The 21564-nt window shown below is 44.9% G+C and overlaps 1 protein-coding gene across 2 annotated transcripts; it reads right to left on the reverse strand.

The window, feature by feature from the left end:
- Positions 1-2715: 2715 nt before the first annotated feature.
- exoc5 (exocyst complex component 5) lies at positions 2716-21326 on the reverse strand. Of its 2 annotated transcripts, none has more exons than XM_041855110.2 (18): positions 21010-21326; positions 19027-19121; positions 13423-13570; positions 12825-13019; positions 11378-11442; positions 11074-11102; positions 10863-10972; positions 10583-10627; positions 10316-10456; positions 10141-10223; positions 9396-9605; positions 8577-8724; positions 8282-8390; positions 6247-6367; positions 5953-6039; positions 5741-5849; positions 3716-3931; positions 2716-3551 (listed from the first exon to the last, which is right to left on the reverse strand). In XM_041855110.2, exons 1-18 carry the CDS (start codon positions 21034-21036, stop codon positions 3363-3365), a joined length of 2127 nt encoding a protein of 708 aa, XP_041711044.2. In that variant the 5' UTR covers positions 21037-21326; the 3' UTR covers positions 2716-3362. The 2 variants fall into 2 exon arrangements, with proteins under 2 accessions (XP_041711044.2, XP_041711045.2); XM_041855111.2 differs by lacking the exon at positions 21010-21326 and adding an exon at positions 20317-20377.
- Between the last annotated feature and the right edge of the window lie 238 nt (positions 21327-21564).

Below are 21564 nucleotides of genomic sequence, written 5' to 3' on the forward strand. Positions count from 1 at the left end.
ACAAACCTGTTTTGTCTCCCTCTCCAGACAGATACCCCTGCGAGTGTTTGTGTATGTAAACATGTCTGGATGTGTGTGTCTATGCAGGAACTGCTCAAACTGTGGCAGCTGATGAGTAAGAGGGACCAGTCTTATCCAGCTCTCCAGTATTGACAGTGTTACTAATCCCCTCCACCTGCTCAAACAGCCCCCCACCCCCAAAACAACATCCCTCCCTCCCATCTGCCCAGGCGGGGCGTCCCTGAGGGCAGGCTGTGCCTCTGCCTTCAACTGCTCTCCAGTTATTGTTTCTGGCTGGGGCCCATTCCCCCCACCCTTCCCCAGGCAGCATGTATTAATCGCCGCAAAAACAAATCGTTTTCAAATGTTTGGAAAAGGCCCAGTGTTTGCGCCGGGGCCTAACAAAATAATTTTTACAAGCTACCCAGTTGTGATTAGGGCTGGGAGAATTGAATTTCAGTGACATTGATAATATTAATATTAGCCTAATTAATTGTGTTGTTTGACTTTGCTCAGCACCCTGTGTACCTTCTACACAACACTAGCCAGCCGGAGCTGTGGCTGAGCTCTCAGCCATCTCGATCTCGCCCTGTCTCTCCAGTCCATGACGACTGCACACATTTCATGAACCGCTAGATGTCTAATCCCTCGAACAGATTCTGTTCCTGGAGTCTAGAGAACTTTACTCTTTTAGGAAGAAACTACTCTGAATCTGGCATGTTGAGAATACCTAATGAGTCATAGAAGTATATGTCTATCACTTCCAGCACCAAGCCTACTCTCACTGAGTACTAACATTTCATACTCTTTCAACTGATTGTTTATTAAAATGAACCAGTTTTGAGTAAGGTTGTTATAAAAGTAAAGAGACACTAATTAAACAAAACATTTTTAATGAATTATTGATTAAGATCAACAGCAGTACACTGGGAACAGCTTAGCATAACACAATAGAACTTCAGGTTTGATCTTAACTGACACTGACAGACAGTCAATTACCACTGGGTGAGAGCAGAGGCACAGTGATCTTGACCCTCCCTGGCCTCCAGTATGCCCTGTGAAGTCCACTTAACTTTCACTCATCTCCTTAAGCATTGAAGAGCAACATTTCACTGTGTCCTGACCCTGAATCAGGACTGATCCAGGCCACAATGGAGAGCATGGATCGTAAGCCCCTGTAGATGAACAGGTGTCAATCTATGCAATTACCCGTCATCCCAGCCACAGACAGACCACCCAGGACCTCCGAGTGGTTCTCAGACATGCTTACGGCTGGGATCACAGCTCAGTGTGTTGACCCCTATAATAAAAATAATATGCCATTTAGCAGACGCTTTTATCCAAAACGACTTACAGTCATGTGTGCATACATTTTTACGTATGGGTGGTCTCCCGAGTGGCGCAGTGGTCTAAGGCACTGCATCGCAGTGCTAGCTGTGCCACTAGAGATCCTGGTTTGAGAATCCAGGCTCTGTCGTAGCCGGCAGCGACCGGGAGACCCATGGGGCGGCGCACAATTGGCCCAGCGTCGTCCAGGGTAGGGGAGGGAATGGCCGGCAGGGATGTAGAGCATGGCGTTTGCAACGCCAGTGTGGGTTCGATTCCCATGGGGGGCCAGTATGAAAAATAAAAAGATAATGTAAGTCGCTCTGGATAAGAGTGTCTGCTAAATGACGTAAATGTAAATGTATGTAAATGTCCCGGGAATCGAACCCACTACCCTGGCATTACAAGCGCCATGCTCTACCAATTGAGCTACAGAGGACCTCACCTCTGCCCTGAGGTCAGGGGTCGGAGAGAGGTGGTCATGTGAGAGGTGGTCATGTGCCAAGCACAGCGGAGCTTTATATCAGGCTTGGTTCGATAGATGAGAGAGATACACTGAATTACCAAAAGTATGTGGACACCTGCTCATTTAACATCTCATTCCAAAATCATGGGCATTAATATGGAGTTGGTCCCCCCTTTGCTGCTATAACAGCCTCCACTCTTCTGGAAAGGCTTTCCACTAGATGTTGGAACATTGCTGCGGGGACTTGCTTCCATTCAGCCACAAGAGCATTAGTGAGGTCAGGCACTGATGTTGGACGATTAGGCCTGGCTCGCAGTTGGCGTTCCAATTCATCCCAAAGGTGTTTGCTGGGGTTGAGGTCAGGGCTCTGTGCAGGCCAGTCAATTTCTTCCACACCGATCTCGACAAACCATTTCTGTATGGACCTCGCTTTGTGCACGGGGTCATTATCATGCTGAAACAGGAAAGGGCCCAAACTGTTGCCAGAAAGTTGGAAGCACAGAATCGTCTAGAATGTCATTGTATGCTGTAGTGTTAAGATTTCCCTTCACTGTAACTCCTCCGACACATTGGTGTGGCTGGCTTCCGGGTTAAGCGGGCGTTAAGAAGCGCGGTTTGGCGGTTTCGGAGGACGCATGACTCGACCTTCACCTCCCGAGCCCGTTGGGGAGTTGCAGCGATGAGACAAGATCAAAATTGGGGAGTATATATAAAAATATATATACAAATATAACCACTTACACTGAGCTCTTCAGTAAGGCCATTCTACTGCCAATGTTTGTCTAGGAGATTGCATGTCTGTGTGCTCGATTTTTATACACCTGTCAGCAACGGTTATGGCTGAAATAGCCAAATCCACTCATTTGAAAGGGTGTCCACATACTTTGGTATATATATATATATATATATATATATATATATATATATATATATATATAGTGAATAAGAGGGAGGGATATGAGAGAAAGCGAGAGAGAGAGAGACTAAGAGATCGAGATGGTGGTGGTGAGAGTAAAGTAGATTCCTCTGGGTGTTCTCTATGAGGGGTGGCTGTTTCCAGTATGCAGTCCTGTCAGGCCTGAGCTATGCAGAGTTCAACCTTCCCTTTACAGCAGCTTAAGAGTCTGTTCCTGTGCACAAGTGCAGCCACAGAATATATATTTGGCACAATCAAAACAAAACGTCTCTTTATTTTAAAGTAGAAAGCTTGAAAATCAAGGTCCATCTTACCGGTAATATGACAATCTTCTACGGTGGTTTGGTGGATTAGTATTTAAAAACAAGAGAGCTCAGTCAATATATGTTTGAGCTTCTTTGCATTGCAGAAAAGGGCAAAATTCAGGTAGCCCAACTGTGAAGGCGGTGGTCTTTCTTGGCCTCTAAGATGGACAAACAAGCAAAAGGTGCTACTGCAGATGAGAATGAAAGACTAAGTCTGAGAGCAAAGAAGGTTGGCTAAATTCATCCAGGTTGGCTGAATTCTGTTTCCATGGTGAATCTTGTGAAATCATAGGGCGTGGTGATTGGATGGACGGACAGAGGGCTGGACGGTGACCCGTTGACCGGGCCATTAGCTGAAGTGGCGTCCCAGTCTGGCCTGGCGGTAGTCCACTCTCAGCTGGACGAAGGCGTGCAGAAGGTTCCGGTCCAGGTTGGTGAGCTGCTCGCCAGAGCAGACCTGTTTGAGGTTGTCGGGGGCAACCACCAGTAGGTTACACAAGGCGTGGAGCGTGTCAAAGAGCTGCAGCACCAAAGGAACCTGGGGGACAGACAGTCAACCATACACAGAACTTTTACAACATGTTAATCCAAGCCAGTATGCTAGCTAGCATTAATTCAGTAGCATTACTAGCTCTTAATAATATGATGTAAACTGTTGCTACAGTTGTAATGCCTGTGTGTGACCTGTGTGTGACCTCTCACCTGGAAGTCCTTGGCACTTTTGCGGTACTCTGCCACGTCGCAGATGGCTAGCATGCCTCCCATGGAGCTGTAGCTGTACTGCTGCAGGTGCTCGTGGATGAGGCGGTGGAAGCGCACGCCCAGTTCTGTCAGCACTGTGTCCACGTTCTTACCGTCCATGGACTTCCGCACTCGCTCCACCTGCCGACTCACGTACACACACACCTTGGAGCAGGCCTGGGGAGCACAGGGAGGAAGGGGGATCAGACCGTGTAGGTTGGGAGTCACAGGTCGAGTGAAACATAATGGCACTGATTTCTTACTTTTAAAAACTCATCCGACTACAGGATAATAGCGGATGATATTGCCACTCCTATTTGCCATATCTTCAATTTAAGCCTACTAGAAAGTGTGTGCCCTCAGGCCTGGAGGGAAGCGAAAGTCATTCCGCTACCTAAGAATAGTAAAGCCCCCTTTACTGGCTCAAATAGCCAACCAATCAGCCTGTTACCAACCCTTAGTAACGTTTTGGAAAAAATTGTTTGACCAGATACAATGCTATTTTACAGTAAACAAATTGACAACATACTTTCAGCACGCTTATAGGGAAGGACATTCAACAAGCACAGCACTTACAAATGACTGATTGGCTGAGAGAAATTGATGATAAAAAGATTGTAGGGGCTGTTTTGTTAGACTTCAGTGCAGCTTTTGACATTATCGATCATAGTCTGTTGCTGGAAAAACGTATGTGTTATGGCTTTACATCCCCTGCTATATTGTGGATAAAAGGTTACCTGTCTAACATAACACAGAGGGTGTTCTTTAATGGAAGCCTCTCCAACATAATCCAGGTAGAATCAGGAATTCCCCCGGGCAGCTGTCTACGCCCCTTTTTTCAATCTTTACTAACGACATGACGCTGGCTTTGAGTATGTATGTGGATGACTCAACACTATACACGTCAGCGACTGATATGACTGCAACACTTAAAGAGCTGCAGTTAGTTTCAGAATGGGTGGCAAGGAATAAATTAGGACTAAATATTTCACAAAGCATTGTATTTGGGACAAATCATTCACTAAACCTCAACTAAATCTTGTAATAAATAATGTGGAAATTGAGTTTAGTTGATGTGACTAAACTGCTTGGAGTAACCCTGGATTGTAAACTGTCATGGTCAAAACATATTGATACAACAGTAGCTAAGATTGGGAGAAGTCTGTCCATAATAAAGCGCTGCTCTACCTTCTTAACAGCACTATCAACAAGGCAGGTCCTACAGGCTCTAGTTTTGTCGCACCTGGACTAAGGTTCAGTCGTGTGGTCAGGTGCCACAAAGAGGGACTTAGGAAAATTGCAATTGGCTCAGAACAGGGCAGCACAGCTGGCCCTTGGATGTACACAGAGAGCAAACATTAATATGCATGTCAATCTCTCCTGGCTCAAAGTGGAGGAGAGATTGACTTCATCACTACTTGTATTTGTGAGAGTTATTGACATGTTGAAAGCACCGAGCTGTCTGTTTAAAGGACTAGCACACAGCTCAGACACCCATGCATACCCCACAAGACATTCCACCAGAGGTCTCTTCACAGTCCCAAAGTTCAGAACAGACTATGGAAGGCGCACAGTACTACATAGAGCCATGACTACATGGAACTCTATTCCACATCAGGTAACTGATACAAGCAGTAAAATCAGACTTAAAAAACAGATAAAAATACACCTTATGGAACAGTGCGGACTGTGAAGCAACACAAACAGTCACAGACACATGCTAACATACGCATTATACACACACGCACATATGGATTTTGTGTTGTAGATATGTGGTACAGGAGTAGGGGCCTGAGGGCACACACTTAGTGTGTTGTGAAATCTGTTATGAATGTATTGTAATGTTTTAAAATTGTAAAACTGCCTTAATTTTGCCGGACCCCAGGAAGAGTAGCTGCTGCCTTGGCAGCAGCTAATGGGGATCCATAATAAATACAAATACAAATAGAGACCAGGGGTGGAGGTTGGATGCAATGCACTCCTTACTGTGGTGCACTGGATCATGACATTGTTCTCGTCTTCAGGCCTGAAGTCTGTCTTCTTCTGTTCCGTAGCTAGGATTTGCTTCATCTGTCCCACCATGCAGTTCAGCGTTCTGCAGAGGACAACACCATGACAACCACCCCTAACACACTAATAGAATACATTCACTAATTTCCCATGATGTTGTTAACATTAAAACACTGTAGTTTACTGACCTGTCTATGCCTGTGTCCAGTTTCACCTCCATCTGTTCAATCACCTCCTTCTTCTTGTGCAGGCACTCTGTCAGTTTGGGTGAAGAGCTGGTGGAGAGAGAAGGTCCATGAAAGGTCAAAGGTAATAAAAACACAGAACAACTGTATCTGGAAAACATGAAGCTTGCTACAGAGTTGCTACCTTTTAGTGTATAATAACAGTAACTGGAGGTTATCAAACCATATGAGGCAATAATAGTGTACAGTATGGGAAGGGTGGATAGGTGTGATTGACAGGTCAGGCCCTATGCTAACCTGATGAGAGGCATGAGGTGGTCGTTGAACTGCTTATCAAACAGGTGGAAGATGGTGTTGGCCTGCTGAACTACATCCAGGAAGTAAAGGTTGGCATTCTTGGCATCAGCTGATGGAATGGCTGTAGAGAGAGAAGAGAGAGAGAAACAAACACTTTCCATTTAAAAAGGCACAAGAGAAGATTCATACAGTGGGGAAAAAAAGTATTTAGTCAGCCACCAATTGTGCAAGTTCTCCCACTTAAAAAGATGAGAGAGGCCTGTAATTTTCATCATAGGTACACGTCAACTATGACAGACAAAATGAGGGGGAAAAAATCCAGATAATCACATTGTAGGATTTTTAATGAATTTATTTGCAAATTATGGTTGAAAATAAGTATTTGGTCAATAACAAAAGTTTCTCAATACTTTGTTATATACCCTTTGTTGGCAATGACACAGGTCAAACGTTTTCTGTAAGTCTTCACAAGGTTTTCACACACTGTTGCTGGTATTTTGGCCCATTCCTCCATGCAGATCTCCTCTAGAGCAGTGATGTTTTGGGGCTGTCGCTGGGCAACACGGACTTTCAACTCCCTCCAAAGATTTTCTATGGGGTTGAGATCTGGAGACTGGCTAGGCCACTCCAGGACCTTGAAATGCTTCTTACGAAGCCACTCCTTCGTTGCCCGGGCGGTGTGTTTGGGATCATTGTCATGCTGAAAGACCCAGCCACGTTTCATCTTCAATGCCCTTGCTGATGGAAGGAGGTTTTCACTCAAAATCTCACGATACATGGCCCCATTAATTCTTTCCTTTACACGGATCAGTCGTCCTGGTCCCTTTGCAGAAAAACAGCCCCAAAGCATGATGTTTCCACCCCCATGCTTCACAGTAGGTATGGTGTTCTTTGGATGCAACTCAGCATTCTTTGTCCTCCAAACACGACGAGTTGAGTTTTTACCAAAAAGTTCTATTTTGGTTTCATCTGACCATATGACATTCTCCCAATCCTCTTCTGGATCATCCAAATGCACTCTAGCAAACTTCAGACGGGCCTGGACATGTACTGGCTTAAGCAGGGGGACACGTCTGGCACTGCAGGATTTGAGTCCCTGGCGGCGTAGTGTGTTACTGATGGTAGGCTTTGTTACTTTGGTCCCAGCTCTCTGCAGGTCATTCACTAGGTCCCCCCGTGTGGTTCTGGGATTTTTGCTCACCGTTCTTGTGATCATTTTGACCCCACGGGGTGAGATCTTGCGTGGAGCCCCAGATCGAGGGAGATTATCAGTGGTCTTGTATGTCTTCCATTTCCTAATAATTGCTCCCACAGTTGATTTCTTCAAACCAAGCTGCTTACCTATTGCAGATTCAGTCTTCCCAGCCAGGTGCAGGTCTACAATTTTGTTTCTGGTGTCCTTTGACAGCTCTTTGGTCTTGGCCATAGTGTGGTTTGGAGTGTGACTGTTTGAGGCTGTGGACAGGTGTCTTTTATACTGATAACAAGTTCAAACAGGTGCCATTAATACAGGTAACGAGTGGAGGACAGAGGAGCCTCTTAAAGAAGAAGTTACAGGTCTGTGAGAGCCAGAAATCTTGCTTGTTTGTAGGTGACCAAATACTTATTTTCCACCATAATTTGCAAATAAATTCATAAAAAATCCTACAATGTGATTTTCTGGATTTTTTTTCTCAATTTGTCTGTCATAGTTGACGTGTACCTATGATGAAAATTACAGGCCTCTCTCATCTTTTTAAGTGGGAGAACTTGCACAATTGGTGGCTGACTAAATACTTTTTTCCCCCACTGTATAACACCCACACATAAAAAGGATTTATCCAGGCCTCCTGTAGCTCAGTTGGTAGAGCATGGCGCTTGCACCGCCAGGGTTGTGGGTTCGATTCCCATAGGGGGGCCAGTATGAAAAATGTATGCACTCACTAACTGTAAGTCGCTCTGGACAAGAGCGTCTGCTAAATGACTAAAATGTAAAAATGTAAAAGGTTTTGCAACCTTTACTGTGTTAGTGACAGTTAGTGAGAGTTGTGAGTACCAGAGAGGCCGATCTCCAGTGCGTAGTCAATGTGGTCCACACACAGGTGCTCCACCAGCAGCAGGAAGATGGAGAAGGCGTTCTTGGGCAGGTCCGAGGGATCTGAGAGCTGGTTCACAACACACAGAGACAGGACCTGATTTACTGTCAGCGCTCTACAGGGATTTACTGCAAAGGCCTCATTTTATGATCACGGTGACCAAAAGGATACTGTTATTATAATTCAGTACAGACTGTGACATCAATGCATTCAGTGTTATTGTCTCTCCTGTAGGGGGCAGCGTAGCAGCCTCACCCTGTTGCACCTCTCAAAGGCATGGCGTGTCTCCTGCAGTAGGTTGACCACCACCTCCTGGGACAGGAAGGTCTCCCCGTGGGTGTCGATGCTGGGCCCCAGTGGCAGGTTGGTGCGCTGTCTGATCCGCTCCTTCAGCTCCTGGATACTGGGGGGAATAGGACAGAGAGGGTTACATTGAGGGAGTTTGATAAAGTGCACCGGGCTATGGCCCGTGACGTGAACGGAGGAGTGCCCTTCTCAAATCGAAGAGAAATCTGCGCCGCTCTGTCATGTCGTCAACAAGGCAGCATGGTGCATCATTCAGAAATATACAACATATTTTTTCCATAAAATATGTTTCAATTTTCAAACTAGTTTTAATTGGGAAGGCAGATAAAGCCTTTTCATCAAAAGCAATCATGTTTGCGTGTGAAAACACAGAATCCTACTCATTACTCCAAGTGCCTAACCTACGCCACTTTAGTTTTGAGCAGACTATGCCGTGGGCCAGAACGGGGCACCTGGCTCACGCCCGGGAGGCAGCCCGGTTGTAAAACGAATGCAATCAACACTAACCCGCTTCACCTGGGGCATACCCGGGTCATTAATAGAACTCCCTCACGATTACGCCATTAAGGAAAAGGGAGGAGTCTGAACTCAAAGACAGGACCTTGATATGATGAGTGGAGAGATGAGGGACATACTATTTAAATCCATTTAACTATTTAATACAACTGAGGTCTGACCCCAAGGATGACAAAGAAGTTCAGGGTAAAGGGAGAAGACTAGGGAGAGGGTCAGGTGGCTCTGGGGTAGAGGTTGTCAGTCACTTCCTACCTGCCCCCACCCAGTGGGCGTTTCTGGTGGTTCTTGGAGTCGTAGTAGCGCTGCAGGATCATGGCGCTGCGCGTGCGGAGATAATCTTTCTCCATTTCAATGTAGCTCTCCAGATAGGTGGAGAAGATGTTCTTGATGAGCTTGGACAGGAACGTGTGTTTGTCTGAGCCCAGGTTGAACTCTGTCAGCTTGGCAGCCAAGGCCGTCGTTCTAGAGACACAGGGTTACCAATGGTCAGACCGGAGGGTATGAGGTATTAAAGGCCAAGTGCAGTCAAGAACTTGATTTTCCTGTATTATATATATTTCCACACTGAGGTTGGAATAATACTGTGAAATTGTGAAAATTATGATAATTCCCTTTTAGTGTAAGAGCTGTTTGAAAAGATTGCCTGAAATTTCATCCTTTTGTGGTGGGATGGAGTTTTGCCCTGCCTGTTGACATCACCAGGTGGTAAATTAGTTAATAGACCAATAAGAAAGAGAGTTCCAAACCTCTCTGCCAATAACAGCTAGTTTTCAGTTTTCCCCTCCCTACTCAGACCACTCCCAGACAGTCCTAGCAAAATTCTTGCTTGAGAAATGTATCTTTGTTAAGAAGCTATTTCTGTTTATTTTTTACCATTTTAATTGAAAGCAATCACAGTAAGGTACTTAATGTTACCCAAAAATGATTTGGTATTGAGATAAAAACGCCTGCATTGGACCTTTACGAGTGAGAGGTCAAAGGTGAACAGACATATTACCTGGTGTAGAGGTCGTAGAGGTTTTTGAGGTATTGTTCTATGTCAGAGTGGCGGGTCTCGTCCAGTTTCTCTTTCACGTGAGCCTGGAAACACAAAGCTGCTCAGTCAGTCCAACAGAACTGGGTCAGTGAAGATATTGTCTGGCAACACTAGTGGCAGACATTGTCCACTGTACCTGTAGTTTGTTCTCAAAGATGTTCTGGATGAGTTTGGCCATGACGGTTTCTGGGCTCTGGAAGACCTCTCCCACCTGCTTGTTGACTCGCTGGCAGAGGAGGGCCGTGTCTTCAAACACATCACTACGCATGTACGCCCCCTGAACTCACGCAGAGAGTTAATTACAGACCTCAGGACTAAGACTTGTGGTGAGACTACAACAGAAGCACTCAGGTACTCTATACTGAGCTGTTATAAAGGGTTCAAGTGAACACTGCACACTCACCTCCTGACATTGCTTGATATAAACATCTACACAATGTGCATAGCCCTGTAGGAAACAAAGACATGTCACAATCACACCTGCATCACTACCACAATCCAACATCTCCAAAGAATAACAACAAACTGTATCCATGGTTGCATAGATGCTGCATGAGATACAAGTGCATATTTGTAAGTTACAATATTCACTACTACTGCTACACATACACAGCTCAAAAAATAACATTAATCTTTCTTTAATATGGAGACATATCAAAACGTGTCCAGTGTCTGTGGGTCACCTTGAAGTGTAAGAGGACCGCGGCGACCTCCCGCATGCGTCCAATCTCGCCCCTACGCTGGGCTGCTGTGAACTCCTGGATCAGCTGGCGCTCCAGGTCATGGTATTTACCTAGACCCACACACTCAGATTTAGTTGCCTTTCTTAGCATGGCAGTGCTATCATTTGTTGATCAATCAGCAACAAAGGTCATTGTGAATGCAACCACTCACTTGCAATCTTGGCCTTGACATCTGCAAACCTGTTAGAGGACAAGGATAGAGGCGTTCATCAGAGGATATCGGAGATTAAAAAGACTCAAACCCAAAATTATGTCAATGTAATCTTGTATAATGTGTGATATTTGTAGTTCCTCTGACTTGAAGTGAAATGTTTTCTCTCCCTCAGAAACAATAGTTAATGCAACATAACATTTACAAAACTAGTCTGGTTGGGCTAGAGGCACAGAGTAGCAGCACCTATACTGTTTACATTGTACCACAGAGCTTGTGTAAAGCTGCCTCCAGGACTACTCACCTGTCAAACGGCAGCTCCTGCGCTATGAGATGCAATTTCTGAATGATATCAGCAGCTTCCTTAATCTGGGAGAGGGAGAAATTGGGGGGAACGAGTGGGGGAGGGGAGGGAGAGAGGAACATAAGAAATGGACATCCAAACAGAGAGCAAACCAACAGTAGCAGCATCTCCACATAGGAGATCATGTTAAACGAGCCCTCCTCCACCTCCTCTCGGTACACCATGGAGCTGATAACAAGCAGCCGCTGCACACCTGGCTAACAGCATCCGCAGCAGCCCTGGGTTAGCAGCATATCCAACTCTTTATTGGCATGCCTCCTCTGAATGGGCTGTAATCCCACAGGAGCCTAAATCGCCTTCAATAATCTGTCCGGCCAGGGATATCGCTCAGAAAATGGGCCCTGTCGAGAACCCCCCAATCCCCTCCCCCTGACATACACGCTGGCTGAAAACCCCAGACCTAGTAAAGGCCCGCCGTCCGCAACTCCTCTGTTCCCGCAGATGCCTGCCTCAGCTAACATCATTACTCTGCTCCCATGAGGAGGATCCAGCCTTTCTGCTCTGCAAAGGTTTTCTAAGTATCTGTCCCCCAGCTAAGATTAGCTAAATCCCATGTAAGTAATGTAGCCGTCTCTCTGCAGTCAGGGTTTAGCAGCACTTGTCTCCACGCTGGCGGCCCAACCCTCCCTTTCAGAAGGATTAGCAGAGCCTTCCCCCTTCAGCTATTCACTCGCAGCTTTCCTCTTTCCCCCTCATCTGGAGGTATGCTCAGGAAAAGGGATCTGTCCGATATTCCCACTTCATGCCTCTCCGGAAGCATTCCCATCTCCAGCTCCCGTCTCTGAGATTGATTACAGTTTCCCCACTTGCCACTAAAAGGAATTAATTAAGAGAACCCCAAACTCTTCAAAAACAGCTCTGACAATCCCCTATCAAACTTTTGAGGGTTGATAGTGAGGTTGCTCAGATGGCTTTGAACCCCTATAGGAAACCTAGATAATTAGGTCCAGTTTTCTCCCATAAGAAATATATTTTGATGTGCTTTCCCATGCCACATTTAGCTGTAGTAGGACAAAATGGTGATGACCAAGACCGTCAACAGCAAGAAAAAGGGTCTACCTCACACCTTGCAATTAATTAATGCAATTAAGACACACATGAGCATGTTGACATCCATGGCAGTCAATCCTCTAGCTATTGTCAAGAAGTAAATGCCAGTTGATTAATCCAAATTAGCTCAGGGATCCAACTAAAGGGATCAATTCAACAAATTAAAAGTGTGTGGTTACCTCATAATCCTGTTTATTGACTTATTTCAGTTCTTAACATCTTTCACTGCTGTAGAGGTGTTATTTTCAAGGGTCAATCTCTTTATTTTTTAAAAACATAAAAAAGGTCAATCTCTTTAAGAATACATGAGGGTGGATGGTAGTGTATGTATCCTGACCTTCTCTGGGTTGTTGAAGACGTCACTGCGCAGGTCCCCATCCAGGAACTCATTGAAATAGGTCATAAGACGCTGTGCCTCCACCGCCCTCTGCCTGGGCGTGTTCACGCCCTCCAGCTGGTCGCCAAGGTGACACACCTTGGTGGCCACATAACTGATGTGCTCATCCAACTCCTGGAAGTGCTGGAAGGCTACCTGTATGGAGACAGAGAGTTGTGCAAAAAGAAGTCACATGTTTTGTGACATGATTGATGAATGGGGATAAGTTAATCTTTGCATGATGGCAGTGCTTTCAAAAGTAGCAAGGGTCATAATGCTTTATGGTCCTCTGTAGCTCAGCTGGTAGAGCACGGCGCTTGTAACGCCAAGGTAGTGGGTTCGATCCCCGGGACCACCCATACACAAAAATGTATGCACGCATGACTGTAAGTCGCTTTGGATAAAAGCGTCTGCTAAATGGCATATTATTATTATTATATTCTTTTATATTACACTGAATTCTGAAATTATCTTCAGAAAGTTCCTGTCTACAGGGAAGAATGCTGGGGACTTGAGGTTGTGGTGGGTGGTTTAAGGTCCAGTGGGCCTTAAAGCTGACCTGGTTGCTCCTCTGTAAATCCTGCACTTTGTGGGCAAACTCCTTGGCCTCTCTGTGACACTGGTGTTCCAGCTTCTCCACCCGGCGCTGGATCTTCTCATCCAGCTGCTTCAGCTCCTCTATGTGGTTCTCAAACTCCTCCAGCAGCCTGGGAGGGAAGCAGGACAAGGGCTTTAACAGACTGCAGGCCTACCTCACATTGGTCTAGACCAGGACTGCCCAACCCTGTTCCTGGAGAGCTACCGTCCTGTAAGTTTTTGCTCCAACCCTAATCTAGCACACCTGATTCTAATAATTAGCAGGTTGATCAGATTAATCAGGTTAGTAACACCTGGGGTTGGAGTGAAAACCTCCAGGAACAGGGCTGGGCAACCCTGGTCTAGACACTCCATAGCCATGAGTCCACTTATAAGCTGGCCTTCAACAGTACATTGATCTACAGCAAACAAAGGGTAGACAAAAATGCTTTACTATACTAACATGGGTGATTGACTAATGTAGGGTTAGATTTGTCCTACTAACCCAGTCGTCACCAACCTTCGAGTCAAGATCACTTTCGGAGTCAAAATGCAAGCCAAGATCTACCACTCAGATAAAAAATTAAATAAAAAGTAAGCCTATGCAACATTAACCTAATAAAAACAGTTCTGTAGGAATGAGGTTTGTGCAGTAGGCCTAATACATTATCACAGCATATTGGCTATGCTTGGCCTGCCAATATTGTTCTTCTCAGACCATATTACAGTGAGGGGAAAAAAGTATTTGATCCATTGCTGATTTTGTAAGTTTGCCCACTGACAAAGAAATGATCAGTCTATAATAGGTAGGTTTATTTGAACAGTGAGAGACAGAATAACAACAAAAAAATCCAGAAAAATGCATGTCAAAAATGTTATACCGTATTTTCCGCACTATAAGGCGCACCGGAGTATAAGCCGCAGCAGCTAAATTGAATGATGTGTACATATATAAGCCGCACTGGACTATAAGCCGCAGATGTTTTAATGTTTAATACCTAGGAGGTCTTCTAGTGGCCGTTAGCTGTAAAAATCCATAGATTAGCCGCACCGTTATATAAGCCGCAGGGTCGAAAAATTGGGAAAAAGGCGCGGCTTATAGTCCGAAAATTACGGTAAATTGATTTGCATTTTAATGAGTGAAATAAGTATTTGACCACCTCTCAATCAGAAAGATTTCTGGCTCCCAGGTGTCTTTTATACAGGTAACGAGCTGAGATTAGGAGCACACTCTTAAAGGGAGTGCTCCTAATCTCAGTTTGTTACCTGTATAAAAGACACCTGTCCACAGAAGCAATGAATCAATCAGATTCCAAACTCTCCACCATGGCCAAGACCAAAGAGCTCTCCACGGATGTCAGGGACAAGATTGTAGACCTACACAAGGCTGGAATGGGCTACAAGACCATCGCCAAGCAGCTTGGTGAGAAGGTGACAACAGTTGGTGTGATTATTCACAAATGGAAGAAACACAAAATAACTGTCAATCTGCCTCGGCCTGGGGCTCCATGCAAGATCTCACCTCGTGGAGTTGCAATGATCATGAGAACGGTGAGGAATCAGCCCAGAACTACACGGGAGGATCTTGTCAATGATCTCAAGGCAGCTGGGACCATAGTCACCAATAAAACAATTGGTAACACACTACGCCGTGAAGGACTGAAATCCTGCAGCGCCGCAAGGTCCCCCTGCTCAAGAAAGCACATATACAGGGCTGTCTGAAGTTTGCCAATGAACATCTGAATGATTCAGGGGAGAACTGGGTGAAAGTGTTGTGGTCAGATGAGACAAAAATTGAGCTCTTTGGCATCAACTCAACTCGCCGTGTTTGGAGGAGGAGGAATGCTGCCTATGACCCCAAGAACACCATCCCCACCGTCAAACATGGAGGTGGAAACATTATGCTTTGGGGGTGTTTTTCTGCTAAGGGGACAGGACAACTTCACCGCATCAAAGGGACGATGGACGGGGCCATGTACCATCAAATCTTGTGTGAGAACCTCTTACCCTCAGCCAGGGCATTAAATGGGTCGTGGATGTTTATTCCAGCATGACAATGACCCAAAACACACAGCCAAGGCAACAAAGGAGTGGCTCAAGAAGAAGCACATTAAGGTCCTGGAGTGGCCTAGCCAGTCTCCAGACCTTCCCATAGAAAATCTGTGGAAAAGCTGAAGGTTTGAGTTGCCAAACGTCAGCCTCGAAACCTTAATGACTTGGAGATGATCTGCAAAGAGGAGTGGAACAAAATCCCTCCTGAGATGTGTGCAAACCTGGTGGCCAACTACAAGAAACGTCTGACCTCTGATTGCCAACAAGGGTTTTGCCACCAAGTACTAAGTCATGTTTTGCAGAGGGGTCAAATACTTATTTCCCTCATTAAAATGCAAATCAATTTATAACATTTTTGACATGCGTTTTTCTGGATTTTTGTTGTTGTTATTCTGTCCCTCACTGTTCAAATAAACCTACCATTAAAATTATAGACTGATCATTTCTTTGTCAGTGGGCAAACGTACAAAATCAGCAGGGGATCAAATACTTTTTTCCCTCACTGTATATTTCAAAACTCGAGGTTTGATAACAAAATACACTGCTCAAAAAAATAAAGGGAACACTTAAACAACACATCCTAGATCTGAATGAATGAAATAATCTTATTAAATACTTTTTTCTTTACATAGTTGAATGTGCTGACAACAAAACCACACACAAATTATCAATGGAAATCAAATGTATCAACCCATGGAGGTCTGGATTTGGAGTCACCCTTAAAATTAAAGTGGAAAACCACACTACAGGGTGATCCAACTTTTATGTAATGTCCTTAAAACAAGTCAAAATGAGGCTCAGTAGTGTGTGTGGCCTCCACGTGCCTGTATGACCTCCTTACAACGCCTGGGCATGCTCCTGATGAGGTGGCGGATGGTTTCCTGAGGGATCTCCTCCCAGACCTGGACTAAAGCATCCGCCAACTCCTGGACAGTCTGTGGTGCAACGTGGCATTGGTGGATGGAGCGAGACATGATGTCCCAGATGTGCTCATTGGATTCAGGTCTGGGGAACGGGCGGGCCAGTCCATAGCATCAATGTCTTCCTCTTGCAGGAACTGCTGACACACTCCAGCCACATGAGGTCTAGCATTGTCTTGCATTAGGAGGAACCCAGGGCCAACCGCACCAGCATATGGTCTCACAAGGGGTCTGAGGATCTCATCTCGGTACCTAATGGCAGTCAGGCTACCTCTGGCGAGCCCAAAGAAATGCCACCCCACACCATGACTGACCCACCGCCAAACCGGTCATGCTGGAGGATGTTGCAGGCAGCAGAACGTTCTCCACGGCGTCTCCAGACTCTGTCACGTCTGTCACATGTGCTCAGTGTGAACCTGCTTTCATCTGTGAAGAGCACAGGGCGCAAGTGGCGAATTTGCCAATCTTGGTGTTCTCTGGCAAATGCCAAATGTCCTGCACGGTGTTGGGCTGTAAGCACAACCCCCACCTGTGGACGTCGGGCCCTCATACCACCCTCATGGAGTCTGTTTCTGACCGTTTGAGCAGACATGCACATTTGTGGCCTGCTGGAGGTCATTTTGCAGGGCTCTGGCAGTGCTCCTCCTGCTCCTCTTTGCACAAAGGCGGAGGTAGCGGTCCTGCTGCTGGGTTGTTGCCCTCCTACGGCCTCCTCCACGTCTCCTGATGTACTGGCCTGTCTCCTGGTAGCGCCTCCATGCTCTGGACACTACGCTGACAGACACAGCAAACCTTCTTGCCACAGCTCGCATTGATGTGCCATCCTGGATGAGCTGCACTACCTGAGCCACTTGTGTGGGTTGTAGACTCCGTCTCATGCTACCACTAGAGTGAAAGCACCGCAAGCATTCAAAAGTGACCAAAACATCAGCCAGGAAGCATAGGAACTGAGAAGTGGTCTGTGGTCACCACCTGCAGAACCACTTCTTTATTGGGGGTGTCTTGCTAATTGCCTATCATTTCCACCTGTTGTCTATTCCATTTGCACAACAGCATGTGAAATGCATTGTCAATCAGTGTTGCTTCCTAAGTGGACAGTTTGATTTCACAGAAGTGTGATTGACTTGGAGTTACATTGTGTTGTTTAAGTGTTCCCTTTATTTTTTTGAGCAGTGTAGATCAGTTGTTGTATCACTTGCGAGGCACAGCAGAGCATACATTTACATAATTAGCGTTTTTATTTTACTGGAGTGATGGTGCATGCATCCGATGGTCAGTCTCAGCGGAGGGAGAGAGCAGCAGAGGATCTGCCTCTCATGGTCCCTGCTCTCTCCTTTCCTCCGGTGAGACTGACTAGAGAGAGGGGACATCATATTTCTGCCTCATGCACAAATTCATGTTCTTCCTATGACCAGAGAAAGTGAAATATTCCTCGATATTAAAATAGACACGACGAGCTGCTAATAATAAAAAACGCAGGCCTATCGATACTCATTCATTGCATCTGCAGCGTGAGTGGAAGCAGGGAGAAGCACATTTATGTTTTGTAAAAGGGTTGAATAAAAACAGTGTTGACAGTGCTGAATAAAAACTTAAACATGAACTCACTCATAAAAACAGCAGCTCTTCGCTGTATTCTTTGACAGTCTCTCTCTGGTCATGGTTTTAAAAGTTATGAAATCTCACCTAGGTTAGTATCAAACTTTGTTGTGGGGTTGTGGAAGCTGTAGGCACGGTGATTTTAGCTATCAGACTGGACAGCGCAGTAGGCACACTTGATTTAGCTTTCCTGGTCTGCTGGGTAGGCAGTGTGTCCTTCCAGACAAATGAAATGGTTCAAAATGGGTACACTTTGCCTACCAGGCTTGCAGGGCTTCTGAATCAAATGTACCTACCGCCAACAGAGCAAGACAAAAAAAAATTTAAACATAGGAGCGCAAGGCTTTATCGTTGACTTTTCTACAGAAATGTTTGGTGATCGACTAGGAATGCCTTGAAGATTGCGATCGACCGGTTGGTGACCACTGTACTAACCTTACACTCATTCAGTTAATATTTATACATAGTATTGAGGGCTTAATTCTTGGGTCCCCAGATTTAAGAAGCTCTACAAACTGGGAGCTTCGTCAGCTGCATTTAAAGTAAGGACTGTGGAGCAAATGTTCTAAGTCAGCACCATATTTAACAGACTAGGAAACATCCCAAAATGATGAGTATATAATCTCTTAGCTAATTCCCGCAGCAGTGGCTACAGCTTAGGGACATCTCCCATCCCTTCCTAATGCACATTCATTCCCTTACTGTCAGTTACTGTATGACTCAGAGCTTGGTGGCCTCCCATTACGCACTGCCTCTGAGTTATCTTCACTGGAGGTTTAAATAGAACTTGCTGTATGGTTGGGACTAGAGCTTTAAGAAAGGGGGATAAGGCTGAAACAAAGGTAAGGGTCTTAAAAAGGGAAGCACAAGGACCTGCAAAAAGACAGGGGATTGGCTGCTGGTTGATCAAGATTAGGCTGGTGGTAGGGGTTTGGGTTAGTTAGTGTTTCGACAAGTGGTCAAGAGTCATGATTACGGTAACTTTCAATAAAGCCATGTCTTTAGTACAAGACTACCTTTTGGGGTCGAATGCCTCAGCTCCGCCTTTGGACCCTCCTCCAGGGGTTCTCCAGGCCAACCTCTCTATGTACTCATCTGCATCAAAGGGCTCCTGTGGATCAAGCACACACAGACAGTGTCAATCTCTGTCCTGTCAAGACTTTCTTAGATAAATGGTGAGCATGGGACATGACATTAGCAATATTGGACAATGGCTAGCCGACTAAACTCAACGACTGTATAATTGTGGGCTAATCTCTGGGTGCTGAAATCAGTAGTTTTTTATAAAAACTTAATTTTATGTCATGTCGGAGCTCCAGTCTGCCCACACTAGTCGCTGCTCAACTCCATTGTAAATCGTTGAGTTTAGTCGGCTAGACCATGGCATACATTAACCCTTGTTGTGTCAAATGGTCAATGATTGATTACAGGTGCACTCCAGTAGTTAGCTGGCTACATGGTTTCAATGCTTATAACTAGCAGTTTTGGGGAAGCTACTCTGAACATATAGTTTACCAAGCTACCAATTACTTCACACTGGAAGAAGTTAAGCTACACTAAAACTACCCTTAAGAAAAATATAGTTTACTTAACTAAAGTTACTGTGAAAAAAATACTTCGTGAAAAAATAACATCTAAATCTGAAATGTCATAATACAAATTGCAAGAACAGATCACTGTAGTCAGATGTTAACAGAATGTGTGATTTAGCCTATTTAACACAAAAAGTTAGAATTAGGCACAGTGTTTCAAGTGATAATTAGGCAGGTCTGAGGCCAAAAAAGAAAGGAAATTCTTTCCTACTTCACCCATCTTTTCTTTTTGCAAAAAAGTAGTGTGTAGTTACAGTAACGTTAGTTAGCTACACCAAAACATGGCAAAAAAGTAATAAACTACCAAGATTTGTATTTAGTTCAACCACCACCAAGCTATTGAAAAATGTAATTAAATTACTAGTTGAACTACATTGATAACTAGGGGCGTGAGAAACGACCTAGCCAATGCCACTGTAAACCAGTAATTTAAGCAATAACATAAGACATAGAGCCGCTAGAGGTAACGTTGATAACAATCACAAATCGGAAAGGTACAGCTGAGGGGTATAGTACAAAGCAGCTGCAATGAGTTAGCCAGCTAACTTGTCTAAATGTTCTGAAATAACTTTTTTTTTAAAGATAAGCTTGAAATGGGCATGGTCTCCGACTCAACAACCAAAAATACATGAGTTTAGCTTTCTTAATTAACCAACATAAATCGGTTATTTCTGGTTGTTTATCAACGTTAGCTGTTTAACTCACTGAACCTACTTTGTAGTATACCCCTCTGGTCAACATACATCATGATTGACAAATGATCACATCGTCAACATCTGCCTGCTGGGTGAACACTACAGTAGCTAGCTGGTTAGCTAGCTGTCAGTGCTAGCTGGCTAAAAAGTGGTAACGTAGCTAGCTAATGGACAGCTGGGCAACTTCCTAACCAGCAGATCCGACCAGCTTGCTTACAACTGCACTAGGGTCGGATAGGCTTCATGTGTAGGTTAAGACACCACGGAGCCGGCGCGAGATATGGTTCGGAAAACGTACCTCACTCCTGGGAAATGCATTGTACTCCGAATTGTATCGGTGTAACAGTTGTGATATTGGGACAATTTGGAGTATACCGCATTTATCATCCCTGTTTTGAAGTACGTTTTCCGAGCCTTATCTCGCGCAGGCTCTGCGGTGTCGTAACCTACACAGGAAGCCTATCCGACCCTAGTGCAGCTGTAAGCAAGCGGGTTGGATCTGCTGGCAAGGCAACTTCCTAGCTGAGGCACAATTTCCAATCCTTATAGCTATATATGGCTAGCTAGTTAGCCTAAAATAAGACATTTTACATTTCAACTAACGCTACCCAGCTAAGGTTTAAACATGGGGTTGGCTTGCTCTTACTTCTCCTAGCTAGCTAGCACCAATGTTAGCTAGTCCAAGGCCAAGGGAACATACAGTTTATTTTACCTCGAATAGTTGAGGAGTCGTTGCCATGTTCTACTTAGATCTGCAATGTACAAATTGCAGTTCATACAAACTAACAGTCGGGTATGACAGCCGACTAATTGATCAGCTGGATTTACGTTTTGCCCTTTGTTGATAAATTTAACAGCTCTACTTCCGGGTCGTCACTAGTTTCCACAGCCAAAAAGTCATAGGCCGTATTCGAGAGCGTCAAACCCGTGGTGTATCATGGGTAAATTGTGACTGACTGACTGATCGATAAATAATATTGAGTAGTTATTTAGGCTGCAAGGGGATTTGTAAATCAGTCAGGCTCGACTCGCCTTTAAAGTCGGCTGCAATGTCGAACGTGCCCATTATTATGACTAGACCCCGCCCATTTCTACAATTTAACTTCTTAAAATCTGATTTTAAACCTAACCCTAACGTTACCCACACTGCTAACCTTATGCCTAACCCTAACCTTAAATTAATACCAAAAAGCAACCAAAACAATTCTTGAATTTTTACAATATAGCCAATTGTGACTTTGTGGCTGTGGTAACTACCGACACCCCG

This window comes from Coregonus clupeaformis, chromosome 29 (assembly GCF_020615455.1).
Source record: "Coregonus clupeaformis isolate EN_2021a chromosome 29, ASM2061545v1, whole genome shotgun sequence".
NCBI classification, from domain to species: domain Eukaryota; kingdom Metazoa; phylum Chordata; class Actinopteri; order Salmoniformes; family Salmonidae; genus Coregonus; species Coregonus clupeaformis.

Coding starts and splice junctions, on each gene's coding strand:
- exoc5 (XM_041855110.2), bottom strand. CDS start 21,036: ATGGCAACGACTCCTCAACTATTCGAG. Junction 13,571..19,026: donor GAGGCATTCGACCCCAAAAG/GTAGTCTTGTAC, acceptor CTTCCCTCCCAG/GCTGCTGGAGGAGTTTGAGA. Junction 5,850..5,952: donor CTGGACACAGGCATAGACAG/GTCAGTAAACTA, acceptor TGTCCTCTGCAG/AACGCTGAACTGCATGGTGG.